At 38.9% G+C, this 17,543-nt stretch overlaps 4 protein-coding genes across 5 annotated transcripts; 1 reads left to right on the top strand and 3 right to left on the bottom strand.

Annotated features, from left to right (window-relative positions):
- Positions 1 to 3,198: 3,198 nt before the first annotated feature.
- LOC104758809 (aquaporin PIP1-3) lies at positions 3,199 to 6,789 on the bottom strand. The gene is made up of 4 exons (XM_010481761.3): positions 4,286 to 6,789; positions 3,826 to 4,121; positions 3,596 to 3,736; positions 3,199 to 3,494 (listed from the first exon to the last, which is right to left on the bottom strand). The coding sequence occupies exons 1-4, from the start codon at positions 4,611 to 4,613 to the stop codon at positions 3,399 to 3,401; spliced, it is 861 nt and encodes a 286-aa protein (XP_010480063.1). The 5' UTR covers positions 4,614 to 6,789; the 3' UTR covers positions 3,199 to 3,398.
- On the top strand, positions 6,613 to 9,157 carry LOC104758800 (uncharacterized). Its single transcript, XM_010481749.3, has 5 exons — positions 6,613 to 7,361; positions 7,469 to 7,764; positions 7,870 to 7,975; positions 8,561 to 8,671; positions 8,756 to 9,157. Exons 1-5 carry the CDS (start codon positions 7,224 to 7,226, stop codon positions 8,870 to 8,872), a joined length of 768 nt encoding a protein of 255 aa, XP_010480051.1. The 5' UTR covers positions 6,613 to 7,223; the 3' UTR covers positions 8,873 to 9,157.
- A 52-nt stretch (positions 9,158 to 9,209) lies between these two features.
- On the bottom strand, positions 9,210 to 10,364 carry LOC147946452 (BTB/POZ domain-containing protein At1g01640). The gene is made up of 2 exons (XM_087507540.1): positions 10,180 to 10,364; positions 9,210 to 9,793 (listed from the first exon to the last, which is right to left on the bottom strand). The coding sequence occupies exons 1-2, from the start codon at positions 10,312 to 10,314 to the stop codon at positions 9,296 to 9,298; spliced, it is 633 nt and encodes a 210-aa protein (XP_087363666.1). The 5' UTR covers positions 10,315 to 10,364; the 3' UTR covers positions 9,210 to 9,295.
- A 1,171-nt stretch (positions 10,365 to 11,535) lies between these two features.
- On the bottom strand, positions 11,536 to 16,598 carry LOC104758774 (signal peptide peptidase-like 4). Of its 2 annotated transcripts, none has more exons than XM_010481720.2 (14): positions 16,193 to 16,598; positions 15,534 to 15,692; positions 15,317 to 15,428; positions 15,037 to 15,156; positions 14,775 to 14,926; positions 14,475 to 14,657; positions 14,346 to 14,380; positions 13,758 to 13,920; positions 13,559 to 13,612; positions 13,158 to 13,250; positions 12,899 to 13,041; positions 12,167 to 12,237; positions 11,986 to 12,069; positions 11,536 to 11,888 (listed from the first exon to the last, which is right to left on the bottom strand). In XM_010481720.2, exons 1-14 carry the CDS (start codon positions 16,334 to 16,336, stop codon positions 11,776 to 11,778), a joined length of 1,626 nt encoding a protein of 541 aa, XP_010480022.1. In that variant the 5' UTR covers positions 16,337 to 16,598; the 3' UTR covers positions 11,536 to 11,775. The 2 variants fall into 2 exon arrangements, with proteins under 2 accessions (XP_010480022.1, XP_087363656.1); XM_087507530.1 differs by having other exon boundaries at positions 14,775 to 14,851; positions 16,193 to 16,576.
- Between the last annotated feature and the right edge of the window lie 945 nt (positions 16,599 to 17,543).

Raw genomic sequence — 17,543 nt, 5'->3', positions numbered from 1 at the left:
TCTATGTTGTCGACCTACCAAGCTCGTCTCTACTACCTGCAAGCCGATCATCAATCCAACGACAAACCACCCACGTAGGAGTCGGGTTCACGCAAGAGCTCCCCAAACCTTCACAATTTCGGTTTTACGCAATGGTCTGTCCATAAACCCAATCCAAACAATGGCCTCGCAGCTCGACATCGACGACCAACTCGCAGCTCAACACCGAAGATCAACGGTGAGTTAAACATCATAATATCATTAGCAAAAAAAAAAAAAAAAAAAAAACAAAAAAAAAAAGAACGCTCACATGCCGAGCTCATCAACTCTTCAAAAGAAGTCATTTACAAAAAAAAAATTACACTCGCAAGAGTACTCTTAGTCAAATAAGCTCTCTCGAACGAGTCCGTTTTAACGAGTGTCCAGCTTCTACATCGTCACCCTGGCCAGGTGTTCGATTAAAAACGCGTTCCACATGGATGCAGCGGTGAAATAATCCGCACAAAAAAAGCCGAGCCCAGTCTCGCATTCAGCTAGCAGGCGGTCAAGTTTGAATAAGCCAAGTTCTTACTTGCACACTCCTGCCGACCTCGGGGCACCCACAGGGTAAGCCGGACACCAGGGCCGCACCTAAAAGGTACGACGAGCTCATCTCAACTACCAACCTAAAACTTGGTATTCGAAACACGTAACAGGGTAAGCCGAGAGACGTCTCGCCCCATAAAATACATCTCGAAACCAAGCAAAAAGCCGAGCAAGTCTCGCACTAATTTGAGGGCGCCTGGACTAATAAGCCAAGCTCCGGCTTGCAAGTTCTTGCCAACCCCAAACACCAACAGGATAAGCCGGACACAAAAGCCACACCTAAAGGTATGGCGAGTCCGTCTCGCCTACCACTTTACTCCAGTAAAGCACAAAGCCTTGTTGCATATCAAGCATACGCTCAAATGCATGTCGCCCTCATGCTCGACGCCCTCATAGTCGACTCACTCGCGCTTGCCGCTCTCATGCTAACTCACTCACGCTTGCCACTATCATGCTCGACGCCCTCACAGTCAAACGCTCTCACGCACGACTCACTCACGCTTGCCACTATCATGCTTGACGCCCTCACAATCGACGCTCTCACACTCGAGTCTCTTGGCACCTACCTACAGCTTGGTGCCGACCTCCAGCTTGGCGCCAACCTACAGCTTGGTGCCTACCTCAAGCTTGATGCCAACCTCTACCTAGGTGCCTACCTCAATTTCGGTGCCGACCTCCAGCTTGGCGCCTACCTCAAGTTTGGTGCCGACCTCCAGTTTTGTGCCTACCTCCAGCTTGGACGTGGAATGCGAGCGCACATCATGAACACCCATCTTAGGAGTTGACCTTGGAGCTCACCCCAATGGTAGGACAAGCGCCGACCTAGAATGAGGATTTTCCGAACTCCGGGGCATCGTGCAGCATCCCGCCGACCTCAATCCGCCGATCTCGCAAGAACCAACCTCAGCACTCATCAATCCTTGTCCGCCGACCTCTCTTCACCTCTCGACCCCGTTCGACGACGATGATCTCACTCTCGCCGACCTCAGTCTCACTCTCGGTGGAAACCTCAATCTCACTCTCGCCGCCGAACTCAATCTCACTCTCGGTGGCGACCTCAATCTCACTCTCTCGCTCGCCGACCTCAATCTCGGAGACCTCAAACTCATTCGCCGACCTCAATCTCAAGCTCGCCGACCTCAATCTCCGCATGCCAGTCTGGCTCAATTTTCTTGATCCTTGGTTACGAACTATGTGCGGCAACTCCGTCCTCAACCATTGCAGATGCATTATCAAGCACTACACTCTGTAAAAACGTGCTCAAGGCGCATAACATCTAGATGAGATCCACGCTCAACGCTCCACGCGCCAGGCGCCACGCTCCGCAAAGACGTGCTCAAGACACATAACATTCATACAAGCTTCGCGCTCTAGAACACCACACTCAACGCATACAACATCAGAACGAGCTCCGAGCTCAACACAAACTATCGCTTGAACCATCACCACAAAAAGTTAGATCTTCTTGAAGCAGTCTGGAACGCCTAACGCCGAGCAGGCATATGTTAAGACTCAAAGTACGCCCGCCGATCGCAGAAATACCTCGCTCGCCGGACTAAGGGGGGGACTATTGTTGGATATGGGCTTTGCCCCATATGCCAACTCGGCCCAACAAAGACTCACCAGAGATAGAAGGAAATGGGCCAACCTCGGAGGACAATCTCGGGATTTCACACAGAAAACCCTAGAGTGCTCTAACTCTACATTCGCTTATAAATAGCTCGAGACATCTATTGGAGAAAGGATCCGGACCCGCAGACAATACCTACAGAGCAATACTTTGCATCGAAAACTGCTATTATCTCTCGTATAATTCGTTCTTGTTTTCAGTTCGTCATTGTAAACTTACTAGTTCGTCTGTGAACTAACAAGCTCTAATTCGACTTATTTAAGTGACGATCTCACGTTTTCCCCGATTAATAAAGAACTTGCTCGCTCTTTCCCACTAAATCTTATTTGTTTAAACTGTGTAATCCCCGATACAAACACCATGCATTCATCATATATGAATGTAACAGTTTTTATGGGTTCGTACCATGCATTCATCATATATAAATGTAACAGTTTTTATGGGTTCGTAATTTTACTGCTATACGCAGACATACGAGCTTGAGAAATACCGGTATGCACGCAATTACTATGGTTTATATAGATTTTTAATTCCAAGCAGATAACAATAGTTTAATCTTTGTCAAAAAAAAAAAAAACAATAGTTTAATCACATAACATACACTTTAAAGATAGAAAGTAGAAACTAACAAAAAAAAAAAGTGAGGCAGTGGGTAATCCACTGTTGACGAGTTTCTTTCTAGCAAAAAGACCGTAAAAATAAAAATAGTAAGAATGTTTTCTCTCAACTTTGGTTGGCTATCTATCGTACCAAACTAAGAAAAGCTTTGGAGTGGATTGATATAAAAAAGATGGTAGCATCCAGAAAAGGGCACATTAGCAAAATGTTGGTGAGTGCAAAAGAGGACCAATGCAGATGGGCTAATTGTAGATGGGCTAAATTAATCTTGGTTAAGCCAACGACCCGAGATACCCAGAAGCCGGAACCCATATGTTACGCTTGGTCTTATTTAAACCGGAACAGAAATTAGAAAAGCTTTAAATTAATTTTGAAAATTTCTCAAATTAAACCAGACATATACAGTACTTCCCATTAACGATTAAACCAGATAAATCATCTCAAATAACCGAGAACGAAGAAAAAGACAAATCCATTTGAAGAAACAACATTATATGACCAGAGATCTCAAATATTACCAAAAGCTCAATCGATACAAAAAGTACAAACCAAGAGAAAGCAACAGTGAACTTAAAAAGAAACAAAATCAGCTTCTGGTCTTGAAAGGAATGGCTCTGATGACAAGTTGGTGGTAAAGAGCTGCAAGAGCTGCTCCAATGAATGGTCCAACCCAGAAGATCCACTGCAAACCCAACCAACCAACAAAGAACCAAAATAAATATAAAAAGACAGATCAATATGTTCGCATTGTATTATGTAATGGGATGTGAGGGAGACACTCACGTGGTCGTCCCAAGAGTGGTCCTTGTTGTAGATGATTGCAGCTCCAAGACTCCTAGCTGGGTTGATCCCAGTTCCGGTGATTGGAATCGTCGCCAAGTGAACCAAAAACACTGCGAATCCTATTGGTAGTGGAGCCAAAATCTGCAAACCCCAAATCAATAAGATTACCAAATCTTTCTTTCTCAAAACATCAATCAAATTAAGATTTTGGGTAGGAACTCGAAAGTTACCGGAACGTGGGAGTCACGCGCGCTTCTCTTGGCGTCAGTGGCGGAGAAGACGGTGTAGACAAGGACGAAGGTTCCGATGATCTCGGCGCCGAGGCCAGATCCCTTGGTGTAACCGTGAGCGACGGTGTTGGCTCCGCCGCCGAAGGTCTGGTAAGGATTAGGCTGGAAGCCTTTGACAACTCCAGCGCCGCAGATGGCTCCGAGACATTGCATCACGATGTAGAAGACAGCTCTCGTCAACGACAGTTTACGAGCTAAGAACAGACCGAACGTCACCGCTGGGTTTATGTGCCCACCTGAAATAGTCACACAAAATTTGAATCATCAACAACTCTCTCAATTCGAAAAACAGAGCTACTACTACTAGCCACTAGGTCTAAATTGCATGCATCAAAAGAGAAGACCAATTATATTGAGTAGTATTAGATAACTAGAAAGAAGGGTATGAATGGGTTTTTACCGGAGATTCCAGCGGTACAGTAGACGAGGGCAAAGATCATGCCACCGAAAGCCCAAGCGATGCCTTGGATCCCAACAGAGGCACACATGTTTGGAGCTCTCTTCACTCCCATCACTGTCAACACCGTAATGTAAAGAAACAGGAAAGTGGCTATGAACTCGGCTATCCCGGCTCTGTAGAAGGACCAAGAACTCAGCTCGCCTGGCTCGAACAGTGGCGCTGGAGGTGGCTCCTTGTAGTCTTTGTCCGTCTGAGCCGACGTCCCTATGGGTTGCCTCTCTGGGAACTTGTTCGCTCCCACTCGAACATCCTCTTCTTTCCCTTCCATCTCTCTCTCTCTCTCTCTATAAACGTTAAACGTTTGTTAGCTTCTTTGTCTTTGTGCAATGAGTATAGTGAGTGGCTCACAAGGAGAAAGAGTGGTTTTATAGAGAAGATAGAGAGAGGTAGTAGAGAAAAAAGCAAAGCCTAATAACGTCGTCTCGAAAATAGTGAGAAAGAAGAGGGAATCAATAATGGATAACGATGATCTTTGTTAATAATACTAACTAATACTACTATTGTAATACTAAAAACTTGATTGAAGGTTTCTTTTTTAATCATGTAACAAACCCACGCTAATAATTTTCTTGGCTACTAGTATTATTACACTCTGAAGCTTCAATACATAGCCATGTTTGAGCTTCTTTATTTCTGTATTAATTAAAATTATAAATATAGTCAGCTTAATTTGTCTTTTTGTTCCTAGCAAAATACAGTAGTTTTTGTTTTTCTTTTTTAACTAGCATAGAATATTTTTATCTGTACAATTAGTTATCTCTACCAAATAAACAAATATGGTAATGGGTGTTTTTTTCTTATATAATGAGCTATACGATTATGATCCTTACCGTACGTAAATTGTAATTATGAATCAAAATCCTATTCTAAAGACGATAAATAGTAAGTAATCATGGAGATTGGTTCTATGAGTTGTCTTATCTCTTGACGTTTTGCCAACAAAGCTAAAAGGGTCTCTGTTGGTTATAGGTGGCACATGCCTAAAGGACGAGGCTCAACAGTTAAAAACTGTGCAACTTAATGATGTAATTCTTTTTTTTCTTTTGCCGAAACACTGTAAAAAAAGATTCACTTTTTGACTAGCGGACGAATTAAAAAATATTACTATTTCCGACCGTTGGAGAAAAAGAAAAAGGAGAAGAAGTGTGTGGAAAGCGACCTGCTTTATTGTGAAAAAGTTACATACTAGCATATTGTGCCCGGGCCTATAATATTATTTTTATAAAGGTTATTATTACCTTGTTGTAGTATTTGACTAGTGTGACAATATAGTATGATTGTCAATTTTGAGGTTTTTTATTTAAAGTCGAATGCAAACCAAACAGTATATTATTATAAATTGGGAGATTAGTTTCAAATTTTGCGGGGCATTAAACAGCTCAATATTTGCTTTTTTTTTTTCTGTGATCACATGTTCGTTTCCCTACTTGCTTACTTTTTTCTTCTCAATCCATTCAACCAACCAAAACAAATAAATTTGCTAGACTTATGTTATCCATTCAGAACAAGTAATCATGATTATATGATTCATGTAGTAGTAGTAAAATGCGGGATGGGATTCCATGTCTGAAAAAACAATATTCTCAAATTTCGATTTGTGTGTGTGGATTAATATGTTATTATTTCTAACCGAAACAATACAATCATTTACAAGAGATCGTATATAGGGGTGTATTCAAACCATAATTCTGGAGAATTTGATGGGAATTAGGAAATTTAGAATTTTGATAGATTTTAGGGAAGTTCATATGATTTTTCTGTAAAATTCTTTCAAATCCTATCTAAAACCATGAGATTTGGATTTCTGTATTTTTAACTAAACAAATCCTTTCAAATGTTCTAGAACTTTTAAAATTATTAAAATTCATGATTAAATAACATATGATTTGTAAATTTCACACAAATCACTATTTAATCACTTAAAATGTGTATAACTCTATTGTGGATAATATTTTTTTAACTACTGAAAGGAAACAAATTATCCGAACCTAAACAATGATTAATAGACAAAAATAATCCGAACGTGAACTAGCTACGATTAAGAAAAACACCTTTAGACTTTAGTGGTGATATGGCTATGACGTTGCCGTTTTCTCGAAAAAGCAACCACACATCACCAAGTCGTTCAGCTGCCCAACCAGGATTACGACACGTGACAGAAGCAGCAAATATGTGCTGGGCTTTCATCTTCTATTGGGGCGTCCCCGACCAAAACCCTTAATTTATATGACATGATATAAGGCGTGGACCGTATAAAAGAAATGCTTATGAACTTTTTGATTAGGTTGATGTATTTTTAGATTTTTTTTTTTTTACTGAATTTGTGTGTTTGTGTTAGCTGTATTCGTGGTTGGTACATGCAATCAAAAAAATATTTTGCAACGAAGCAGATCTGTTTATTGCTGCTGCTACATGTGGAAAGATATTTGAAAAAGATACGAATTAGTTTGCAAAATCAATTAGTGTAATTGTTTTATATTCTTTCTACACACAACTGGAGACAAGCTTCTGCCATGGGCTCTATGTAAAGGGGCCTATAAATCGTCCAGCACCATAAAAACAAGTCTCTTTACTAAGGTTGTGTCGTGTGCTCACACAATAGAAAGTGGGCCTTAATATAGGCCCATTATGACTGGAGCGTGAGATCGTCTTCCTCCCGTAGAGTCCCGACAAAAGAGCTGGGATGAGTCAATAGATGAGTCGGAATTGTAAGGAAGAGTAGGGTTGGTAGGTGAGTGTCGCCATTGAAGGGGAGAGCAGCCCGACTTTGCATTGAATGATACTTAATCTTTGCCCTCATTTATGATCTCTATCCCAACCGCTTTCTTCTCTCCACCAATTTCAAGATCTGGTCCTCCTCGTTCACCGGAGAAACGTAATGGATAAGAAAGAGTGCAAACAAGAAGCAGCAGCAGCTGAGAATGACAACAATGGTCCGTTGATCGAAGATGAGATCGAAAGGAGCAAAGTCGGGATCATGAGAGCTCTTTGCGACCGACAAGATCCCGCAACTAAGGTCTCTTTTCGATTTCCTGTCAAGAAAAAGTCAACTAGCTCTTTGATATCTAGTCTTTTGATTTTGATAGCGCTCTTTAACGATATGTCTTGTCTGAATTTGCTCAGGAGGTGGATGATCTGATGATAAGGCGGTTTCTGAGGGCGCGTGACCTCGACATTGAAAAGGCTTCGACGCTGTTTCTCAAGTACCTGACTTGGAAGAGAAGCATGCTCCCAAAAGGACACATACCTGAATCTGAGATTGCGAATGATCTCTCGCACAAGAAGGTGTGTATGCAGGGTCATGACAAGTTGGGTCGACCTATCGTTGTTGCCATTGGGAACAGACACAACCCTTCCAAAGGTAACCCTGAGGAGTTCAAGCGTTTTGTTGTCTACACTCTCGAGAAGATATGCGCTAGGTGAATAACATACAAACATCATCCATTAATTGATTGGTCAGTTGTAAGTTAGTAGGGGATTTATGCTAACGATGCACTTTTTGTTTGTTAATATGTTCATGTTAGAATGCCGAGAGGTAAAGAGAAATTCGTAACCGTTGGAGATCTACAAGGATGGGGATATTCTAATTGTGACATCCGCGGCTGCCTTGCTGCTCTTTCCACTTTGCAGGTACAATTTTATAACTTCCACTTTTGCCTATCATATTTTTTTTGAAACAAGCATAAGTATTGTTTTTAGCATATATCATAAATATTGCTAATAATCCACTTAACTCCAAAAAAAGAAGAAGAAGAGAATACTACAATTAATTTGGCTTCTAACCAAGAAAATTTAGATATGTTATTTACTAGGTTTAGGAGTTGGTGATCAGATTAAAGGTCTTTTTGTTATTTACTAGGTAATTTAAGGTCATTTTGTTATTTTTGAGTTGGTGATCAGATTAAAGGTCTTTTTTGTTATTTACTAGGTAATTTAAGGTCATTTTGTTATTTTTGAGTAGGTGATCTGGTTAAAAGTCTTTTTTTTGTTATTTTGGTCCTTTTTGGCCGCACTCGGCTCTTTCTTTTAACTTTATACTCTTTTATGGATTTTTTTTGTTCTTTGTTTTTTTAAAAGAAATTTCATGATTGTAATCGGGACCATTTTAGCAAAATATCGTTATTGCCTTCAAGGTTCGGACAATGATGAATATACTATGGAAGGTAGATAATAATTTTCACAAAATTGAAAATTAATAAAACCTTCTGGTTCCAGGATTGTTACCCAGAGAGACTAGGGAAACTCTATATAGTTCATGCCCCTTACATATTCATGACTGCATGGAAGGTCATTTACCCCTTTATCGACGCCAACACCAAGAAAAAGGTAACAAAATTAACCTCTTACCGTTTAGACTTTGGTTGGGAGAGATTTATTTTGTTATTCTGTTGTTGATTTTTTCCCTGACAGATTGTTTTCGTGGAGAACAAGAAACTCACTCCAACTCTGCTTGAAGACATAGACGAAAACCAACTCCCCGACATCTACGGAGGCAAATTGCCACTTGTTCCTATTCAGGAGACCTAATTATATAGGTTACCACCACGGCCCACCTCTATAAATCCCAATTTATTACCATTCTTTTTCATTTGAATGAAATGAAAAAATATATACATATTGAGAGTTGCCTAATGCCAACATTATATTTACCGTCCAAAAGCTAAAGATATAAAATATCGTAAACAAACTTTAAATTTCAATGTAATTTCATATTTGATCTACTTTAAACCTCAGTGGATCTTATTGTGATATTACATCCATTTAGCCATTTACTATGGCAACTATAAAATATCAGTATACATGCTTTTGCTCTTTCCTGCCAATCTAACCGATTTACTTTTACTAACTTATAAAGGCTGGGACATGAATCACATATAACACGTTGAGATAATAATCCATAAAACAAAGTAACTTTTTCACTCTTACAAGAAAAGAAAAAAGTAAGAAAAATCACTCATGGATCCACATGCTTGGGCGATGAACAAGCAAAGAAGCTCCATGATCTTTGGATTTGGCTTTGGTCTCTCTGAGATAAGCCCTAGTGATCTCCACGCTTAGATCAGGGTTCCTCTGCACAAATGTCTCGTATTTCATGGGAACAACCACTTCTTCCATATGTTTTACAATATGATTGATCGCAGCTTCTTTCAAGAGCGTATCACAAGGAATACTGGCGAGCTCTAAGGTGTCTAGGACGTTCCTGGAGCTGAGGGATGCAACGAAATGGTTTCTGCAAACCTCTTGAAGGTATGAAATGTCGTATTTATCGGCAGCCAAATAGAGGGCTCTGTATTGATTGTATGGAGCTTTTAAGTTTCCGCAGTAGAGGAACTCGAGAAGAGATTTGAGTTCGTCGTGAGTCAAATCCGGGAGGGTGATGGATTCCTCGGAGGAGGTTTTGCATTCGTCAGAATCTAACATGTTTCTGAAGACCTTTGATCTTGCCGCCTACAGGAAGAAAACAGATACATACATATCTAAGGGATGTTGTTACTTGATCCAAGCATAAATCAGTCAATGCAAGTAAATGGATAGTAAAACATTTGTCAAATTGCCCAAAAAACTGCAAATGAGCTTTCACAAAACTTACTTTGAAATATGGTAAACAAAAACTAATGAAGGAACTCTCAACAATCAAACACTGAGATCCACCAGGAATTAGAGAATAGATGATCTGACTGCTAAACCAAATTTAGCATGTGTTTAAGTATAAGTGTCTTGAGACTAGCTAGAATAGCAGCTTTGGGCAGAAATACGAAACCAAAAGGTATATCAATAGTTGGAACCTCAGTGTGAATTTGAGTGCAGAGATGTGAGAAAAAAGGGAAAAAAACAGAAACGGCTTTGTGAGTAGGTATGGGTGAGCCTTGCTGACCAGGCTTAACAAGAACATCAGTGTGGATTTGGTCCTTGAATGTGACAACAAGACCACCGAGGAAAGCTGCCTTATCCGCTGCTTCTTCTGCCATTGCCTTTTTTAATTCAGCCTGTCACCAAGATAAATATTACAAAAGTATTACAACAATTCGTGGAGACAAGACAAAAATTGAATACCAAGATCAAAACTTAACATGCATGGATTGTGTCTATTGCAATTCCAAAAAAGTTACAGATTTTAATCTACAAATCGTAAGAGTTTGGAGAGAGGACTAATCCAAGGCAAGCATCGTCTTTCAAACCTTAAGAAGTTAAAGTTACTTTCCGCAATTTCACAACTCAAAAATACAAAAATTCAAATCAAGCCGGTGAAAACCCCTATTACTTACTCTCCGACCAAAAATAACAAAAAAAAAGTAGCAGCGGCGGCGATTCCAGTTTCCAAGGGATTCACAGAACAACAGATTAAGGAACGAGAATGATGATCTTACTGAGAGTAGCGAGAGATCTTCTTCACTCAAAGGGTCGTTTTAGGTATAAGAAGTACTCTGAACTCTCCCTTCAGTATGATGATCGGACCAGAGCAGATACTCCTTTTTACTTTTAAAAGTGTACTCTTTTTCTTTTAAAAGTGTCCAAAAAAAAAAGAAACCTTGGACCTGAAGTCACGTTCTAATTTTTTTTTTTTCAGTATTTTGGATTTTGTCTACATGATTACAAGGCCAAGTTCACATTATTCTGTCTGTCACAACATATACCCCTTAGACTGTTTAAAAAACCTTTGTAAATGTATCCCTGAGCAATTGGTTAGTGACTTCAGGTCCAAGGTTGCCTACGTGAATTGTATGGTCAGGACGACCTCGAGCCCAGTTGAGCTCAAACTTGTGTTCACCTCCCGACTTTTTAGCACCTTCCAAATAACTCTCAGCTACAAAATAGTCTCAACTGAATTAATTGAAGGTAGAGTTCCTATGGACATAGTGTGTAAATCTCTAGAAAAAGTATTGGAAGAAAAAAGTTGATTTGTTCGTCAAGTGTTAGGAAAATTCCTCTATTTACATACACTAATGATGCAAGTAATCATTCATTATGGTTAACTTTGATTGTTGTTAACTTTTATGGACTTGACCAAAAAAAGCACATGCTCAAGTCAACTGACAGAAAAACAAAGTCAACGTTAAAATTGGGACTCACCATTACCAATAAAGACATGGGAACAATATACTTAACCACTAGACTAGAGAACTTTATAAATACTACTAATACAGTATAATATAATCTATTGGATATGTATATTTTATAAAAAGAAAATATGATCAAAGAACCCCAATCTATCTATTAGAAAACCGTATGAAAGTAATTAAAGAAAGGTTAAAACGAGTTCAAGGCACATGTTATGGGCTCTCCTGGTTGCTCAGTTGTGTAGAAAGCGTACACAGACATATATATATATATATATATATATATAGACCTAACAAAGGGGTGTGTGTATTAACAATAAAAAACCATCTGCTTTTAATCTGTTCTCATCTGTCTGATACATAAGTTGTTGTTTAGGACGACAATTGAGGTTGCAGCCTAACGTGAGGGCATGGCCTCTCTGGTTCCCCTGTTGTCCATAGCGTCTTCAGCTCACCTCTCTTGTGACCCAACACGAACAAAGTTCCTGACAGATATTTCCCCCCAACCATTTTTAGTTTCAAACACTTTTCAAAATAGCTGCTTTTTTGGTTCCAAAACATCTCAGTTTTTTGGGTGCTTACCAAGTATGAATGGCACAATGTAAAGCAAAGCCGGTTGCCCATGTCCGTCCATCAAGTTTAGAGCTATGTATGTTATGAGAAGACCTATGATGATTGTCAAGAATAATAGTATTAGAAAAACCCTTTAGTACATATTCTGGATTTTCTTCTTCGTCTCTTCCCTATTGAAGGGATACCATACCTAGACCATAAGCAGACATTGTCCCAAGGAAATACCCTGACTTAAGCCTCTTGTTCGCCAACCAGTCGTATCTGCAGAATGGAGCACGGTTTAATCAGATTTGACATTAGACCGTAGGGATACTGTAGGGATGTGACTGGATCAGATCAACTAAAAACACATCCCTACAGTATCTATTATTATTCTAAACAAGATCTTGTCTCCACGTGTCTACCTATTGCACTCTTGCCCTGATCTCTTTGAGTGCATTTGATTCATTCACACTCACCTATTTACTAGACTTTGTAATGCATTATGTCATGAGGCCCATACCCTACTTATGGTGCAACAATAGCAACTCTTGAGCATATTCATGATATTTCTATCTACAAGTTCTTCAAAAAAAAACGCAAAACCACATTAAAGTATTAAACGGGCAAAAAACATTACATGAACGTTAAACTGAACCAGAATGTTAGGTGATATTTTTTCATTAAATATCTGTCTGAAATGATGCACAAATGCGGATATAGAGGTATATCAAGCAAGACCCCAATCATGTTTCTGATAAACCCATATCGCATTTTGATGTTTTTTCCTAAGCACCTCTGTTGGTTTGTTGTCCTGATATACATCGATATCCGCATTTGCGAATCATTTCAAGCTATTGTATGCGTCTAATGATACAGTTCAGTTGAGATCTTAATATAGTAATAAGACGAAAGAGCGCAAGGGAATTGTAATAGTACAAACCTCAGTGCAAAAGTTACAAGCAGTCCTGGTAATATTATATCACCAAATCCAATGATGCTGTAGCCACCCCAGGGATCAAACATACGTGGGATCTTTAGTAGCATAGGGATTCCATCCTCTCCGCTTCTGTCACCACGGGCTACCTATAGGTGGGAAAATGGGAAAGGACGTTCTCGAAAATATCAGTGTGGAGCAGACAGAAAAGTATGAATGAAAATGGTTTTCTAAAGCAAAAAAGGAAAATGCAAGAGGAACTTACCACAATCATCACGCTTTCACGGAACCACCATTTCGAAACAAAAACCCAGAAGATGTCATACATGAAGGCACAGCTGAGAAGAACAAACCCAACCTGTTAACATTAAAGTTCAATGAGTCATCATAACTAATGCTGTTATTAAAGATTGTTCTTTCTATACATTGGCAGGAAGGATTGTGTCCATCTACCGGCAGCAAGCAAGTTTTCAGTCTTCAATTCAGTGTTTCAGATTGTTGAATTTTCAACATTTTAAAGCTTAATTATTAGGTGCCAACTTCGTAAGCACATAGTCATAATTTACACACTGGAAAAGTGATGTTCAAACACAAAGCTGGTACTAGATGGCTACAGGTGTTGTCAACATGTGAGATTTGGTGCCGTCACTAGGAAATGGCTATTACCTTAAGATTTGGTACGCGGACAATTTGAAGAACTGTGATTATCAGTGAGATTCCCTGTCAGCAAAACAAGCACAATTAAGCTGTTACCTTCTGTTATCTGTTAGACTAGGGTATGTGTATGGTAGTCTTGTATGGAATTTAAACAGTAGGTGGCATAGAAAAACATGGATTCAAACACAAAGAGTATTGTCGTGCTTACAAGTATATCTTGCCCTATCCAAGCAAAAGAGTATTGTCGTTTTACTGCCCAAATTACAGCAAATGTTATGCAAAAGGGACAAACAGCCAGTGTCAAGTATGAGACAGCGCCCAGGAAAGGAACTTTGACATATGATTCTCCAAAGCGGCGGAAACATCTGAAACTATAGTATTTTCAACGTCAGTATCAGATATCTTTTTTTCTTTTTTAACTTCTAAAGAGTGAAGAAGCATGCACATATGAAACTTTTTCTACAAACATTGCAGAGTTAAAGAACAAATATTCAAGTGAATAGTCCTATCATTTCATAGTCAACTAAAAAAACAATTCATGGTTTCTCTCTGATTCTTTATTACATGGCAAAACAAGCCCTAAAATCCAGACAATGCAGAACGTAGGAAGTTTGAAAAGAGATCAACCCACGAGAATAAATAATGAACCACTATTTGCGGTTAGGAGTGTTTCTTATAGTATTCAACTCATTAGGGGATGTCGTACATCTTAATATTTCCTGCTCTTTTCAAAGCAAAAGGAGGTGAAAACATGCTCCTGACGGCGAAATGTTAACGAGAAGAAGAATAAACATACCATGAGAGTAAAGCGACCAAACAGGTTTGCAGCCCCTATTAGTACCAACGAAACTTTCAATATCAGTAACAGGATGATTTAGTTAGGTATTTCTATGATTTCAATTGGTCACGAGATAAACGTTCTGACCTCTACGCCACCTATGCAAAATAGTACCACCAACACCTCTATAAACCAGAATGACATAAGCTTGTAGAGCATGATCAGGAAACAAGAAGCCACCACTACAAACAAGATTGCTGATATCACGGTGACCTCAACAACACCTCTAGAGCTGGTGGTTGATAACTGCAAAAGTTCATCTGATCCGTCCTGCAGTTTAAGATCAATAACAAATGACTTGAGGGCACTTTTCTTTGGCTGTCAAAGGTTCGAACATGATGGATGTCCACAATATACAGTTGTACGAAATTCTGAGCCAGCAAGCACCTTTAACAGCTTGTCTTGCTCAATAGCTTCTTCCCTGACGGTCCAGGCAGACCAATAAGAAGCACATAAAATGGTACCTACAGCCATAAGCCATAGAAAGACTTCAGCCACATCAACTGCTGGACGTTTCGGCGAGTAGAGCTGCAGAGTAACTGAACAAATATAGTCAACACCAACATACAGAAAAAGAGAGAGCAGAGAGATGCCAAAATACAAGATGAAACCTCTGCTGAACTACAATTAGATTAATACAAAGAATTACCTGTGTTGTTACTTTGGACTATGTTCTCCAGACTTCTACCAGCATCAACAGGTAACATAACAACAGGAATAGTTATATCTAAAACATTTTCGCCCTTCTCGCAGACCATCTTGAAAAGATCTGCAAAACAACAATCAACCTTGCCAAAGTCAAGAAGATAACTAGAATTTTGTTTGTTTGGGAAATAAATACTATCACCTGTTCACACCCTATGTGTGTAAAAGTAAAACTACAAGAATAGGAATAATTTTTAACAGACAAAAGGCTTGAGTGAAGTTACCTGTACTGTTATTTATAATAAGGATGGCCGAGGCACCAGCTGCTTCAGCTATCTTAGTTTTGGTGGTAAAACTGCATTTACCACGGTGAACAAGAATGACCTCTCCTGTAAGCTACGAAAAGAAAATGAAACTGGAATTACACACACAGGTGAAACAAGAAGAAAGACGAGTAGTACATAATGACAAGACGAAAAGTAAATAAAAAAAAATGGCAACCTTATTTTTGGGGGTGCTGCAGCAATCAGGAGGGTCAGCAATAGCAAGTTTGATGAGGGTAGCATGTTTCTCCTTAGATTCCAAGGTTGGGCCAAACCTAGCACCTACACCAACATACTCCATGTATTCCGTCCCATTCACTCGAGTTGGGACTTTCACCTGTCCATGGAAATTGCGTTGGAGTTAAGTAGGAAGGCTCCATAGGCTAAAATGCAAAAAGGTAAAGAGTTCTAGATCTATATCCAAATTTCTTGACACACCGAAAGATATCTTTAGCAAGAAGCTTGCAACATTGGTTAAGACTAAAAAAAAACAATGGTTAAGGTAAAGCTCTCATGGGTATAGAGTTACTCTCGGTGTTCTGACTTCTGAATGACATCAAATCTCAAATCCAAAAGTTGACTCTAAAGAAAGCGTCTGTAAAACTCCCCCAAAATTTCACTGTATGCAGCTGGCAATAACAGATATAGGAACAGGAGGACACCGAGATTACATAAAGAATGAAAGCAATCGACACAGAGACTTAAAAAATTTCATTAACAATACAAAAAAAAAACCTAAAGTAATTCGAAATACAAGAAAGTCACCAAGAGATAGATAGATAGATAAGTTCAAAGGGGACAGATCAAAGTGAAGTGAATGGAATGATCCTCTTTTACCAGTACGAAATTGTTGTTGCAACCAGGTCTCTGCGGGAGGGAATCGTCGTGGTGAACTATATCTCCAGCAGAAACCAAACTAGCACTGTACAGCAACAACCCGAAAACAAACGAGAAACAGCTCAGAGTTTTCCATAAGATCATAATTGGCTACACAGAATCGTAAAAGGAGGAAGAAGCTGAAGATGAAGATGAAGACGAAGAAGAGAAGTAAAAGAAGAAGATAAAAAAAAAAAGATTTAGAGAGGAAAAAGATAGATAGAGAAAATAAAAAAAATGGAGGAAGGTACAAGGAACAAGAGAAAGAGAGATGAGAGAGAGAGAGAGAGAGAGAGAGAGAGAGGGAAAAATAAACTCTCGTGGGAGAGAGAGAGAGAGAGAGATGTGAAAAGGTGGGTGTCGTTTTAGACACAAGTAAAGCTTAAAACGCTGGTTTTGACTTTTTTTTTGGGGTGCGACTCTCTCGTCCTTTGGCGCGTGGGACGCGTGTTTAATGTATTGGTATGTTTATGGATTTTTATTATTTTGGGTACCTTTATTATAATATTATATATTATTTTGTATTTAGCAATGGGTCGAACTCTGTCCGTACGATTTTTATTTTTCTTTCTTTTAGTGTTTAAAAAATCAACAAGTGTTATCTGCTGATAGTGATTATTAGAACGGAACTAGCGTGCCGAACAAAAACATGTGGAGTAATTAATGCAAATGACACAAAACTAACATCAACCCCTTATCGTACTTATCACCTTTTTTCTTTTCTTTTTTTTTTTTGTGAAAATTTTGTCTTAACACTTTATTTTTTCCAGCGTTCTATGATTTTTTTTGATTAAATATATATAATTCACTTATTGTCAGTTAGTGAAGAACTGACTATATATGTGATACCTATCTCACACACAAGACAAATTTTCAGATAATAAAATTTTATAGACATATATGGGACGGTTGCAGTAGGTCTCATACATATATATATATATATATATATATGCCATCAAACTATTAAAAAGTATTTGATGATGCCATGTTGATATATGTTATGATTGCCGATGATTTCAGGTTGACAATAATGTTAATATACATTATATAAAAAAAGTGGGTCTAATTTGATTAACATCGTTACATTAACCAAAATAAAAATACCGGTTATCAAAATAATGCATCTGCACAGTAAACTGGCATGTGCGTGGAACATCTATAGACAACCTGCGCGTGGAACATGCATGCGATTTGTACTTCAAATCGACCGATCACCGGCTACCCCTAATTTAAAATTAATTTAATTGTAATTATTTTGAGTTATTAAACTTTTAAAAATTGAATCCGTATGAACCGTACCGACAAGACGGCA

This window comes from Camelina sativa, chromosome 3 (genome assembly GCF_030686135.1).
Source record: "Camelina sativa cultivar CO46 ecotype springtype chromosome 3, ASM3068613v1".
Taxonomy (NCBI): Eukaryota; Viridiplantae; Streptophyta; class Magnoliopsida; order Brassicales; family Brassicaceae; genus Camelina; species Camelina sativa.
The sequence above is the reverse complement of the archived record's forward strand: the minus strand, read 5'-3'. Positions and strand labels throughout refer to the sequence as shown.

What these genes read in the sequence shown, in the direction of transcription:
- LOC104758809 (XM_010481761.3), bottom strand. Translation starts at nt 4,613, where the DNA reads ATGGAAGGGAAAGAAGAGGATGTTCGAGTGGGAGCGAACAAGTTCCCA. An exon ending in CTGTACCGCTGGAATCTCCG is followed by an intron (nt 4,122 to 4,285) that starts GTAAAAACCCAT and finishes TGACTATTTCAG; the next exon opens with GTGGGCACATAAACCCAGCG. An exon ending in ACCACTCTTGGGACGACCAC is followed by an intron (nt 3,495 to 3,595) that starts GTGAGTGTCTCC and finishes TTGGGTTTGCAG; the next exon opens with TGGATCTTCTGGGTTGGACC.
- LOC104758800 (XM_010481749.3), top strand. Translation starts at nt 7,224, where the DNA reads ATGGATAAGAAAGAGTGCAAACAAGAAGCAGCAGCAGCTGAGAATGAC. An exon ending in CTCGAGAAGATATGCGCTAG is followed by an intron (nt 7,765 to 7,869) that starts GTGAATAACATA and finishes TGTTCATGTTAG; the next exon opens with AATGCCGAGAGGTAAAGAGA. An exon ending in CTGCTCTTTCCACTTTGCAG is followed by an intron (nt 7,976 to 8,560) that starts GTACAATTTTAT and finishes TTCTGGTTCCAG; the next exon opens with GATTGTTACCCAGAGAGACT.
- LOC147946452 (XM_087507540.1), bottom strand. Translation starts at nt 10,314, where the DNA reads ATGGCAGAAGAAGCAGCGGATAAGGCAGCTTTCCTCGGTGGTCTTGTT. An exon ending in CTACTCACAAAGCCGTTTCT is followed by an intron (nt 9,794 to 10,179) that starts GTTTTTTTCCCT and finishes TTCTTCCTGTAG; the next exon opens with GCGGCAAGATCAAAGGTCTT.
- LOC104758774 (XM_010481720.2), bottom strand. Translation starts at nt 16,336, where the DNA reads ATGATCTTATGGAAAACTCTGAGCTGTTTCTCGTTTGTTTTCGGGTTG. An exon ending in AGCAAGACAAGCTGTTAAAG is followed by an intron (nt 14,658 to 14,774) that starts GTGCTTGCTGGC and finishes CTTAAACTGCAG; the next exon opens with GACGGATCAGATGAACTTTT. An exon ending in AATGTCTGCTTATGGTCTAG is followed by an intron (nt 12,070 to 12,166) that starts GTATGGTATCCC and finishes CAATCATCATAG; the next exon opens with GTCTTCTCATAACATACATA.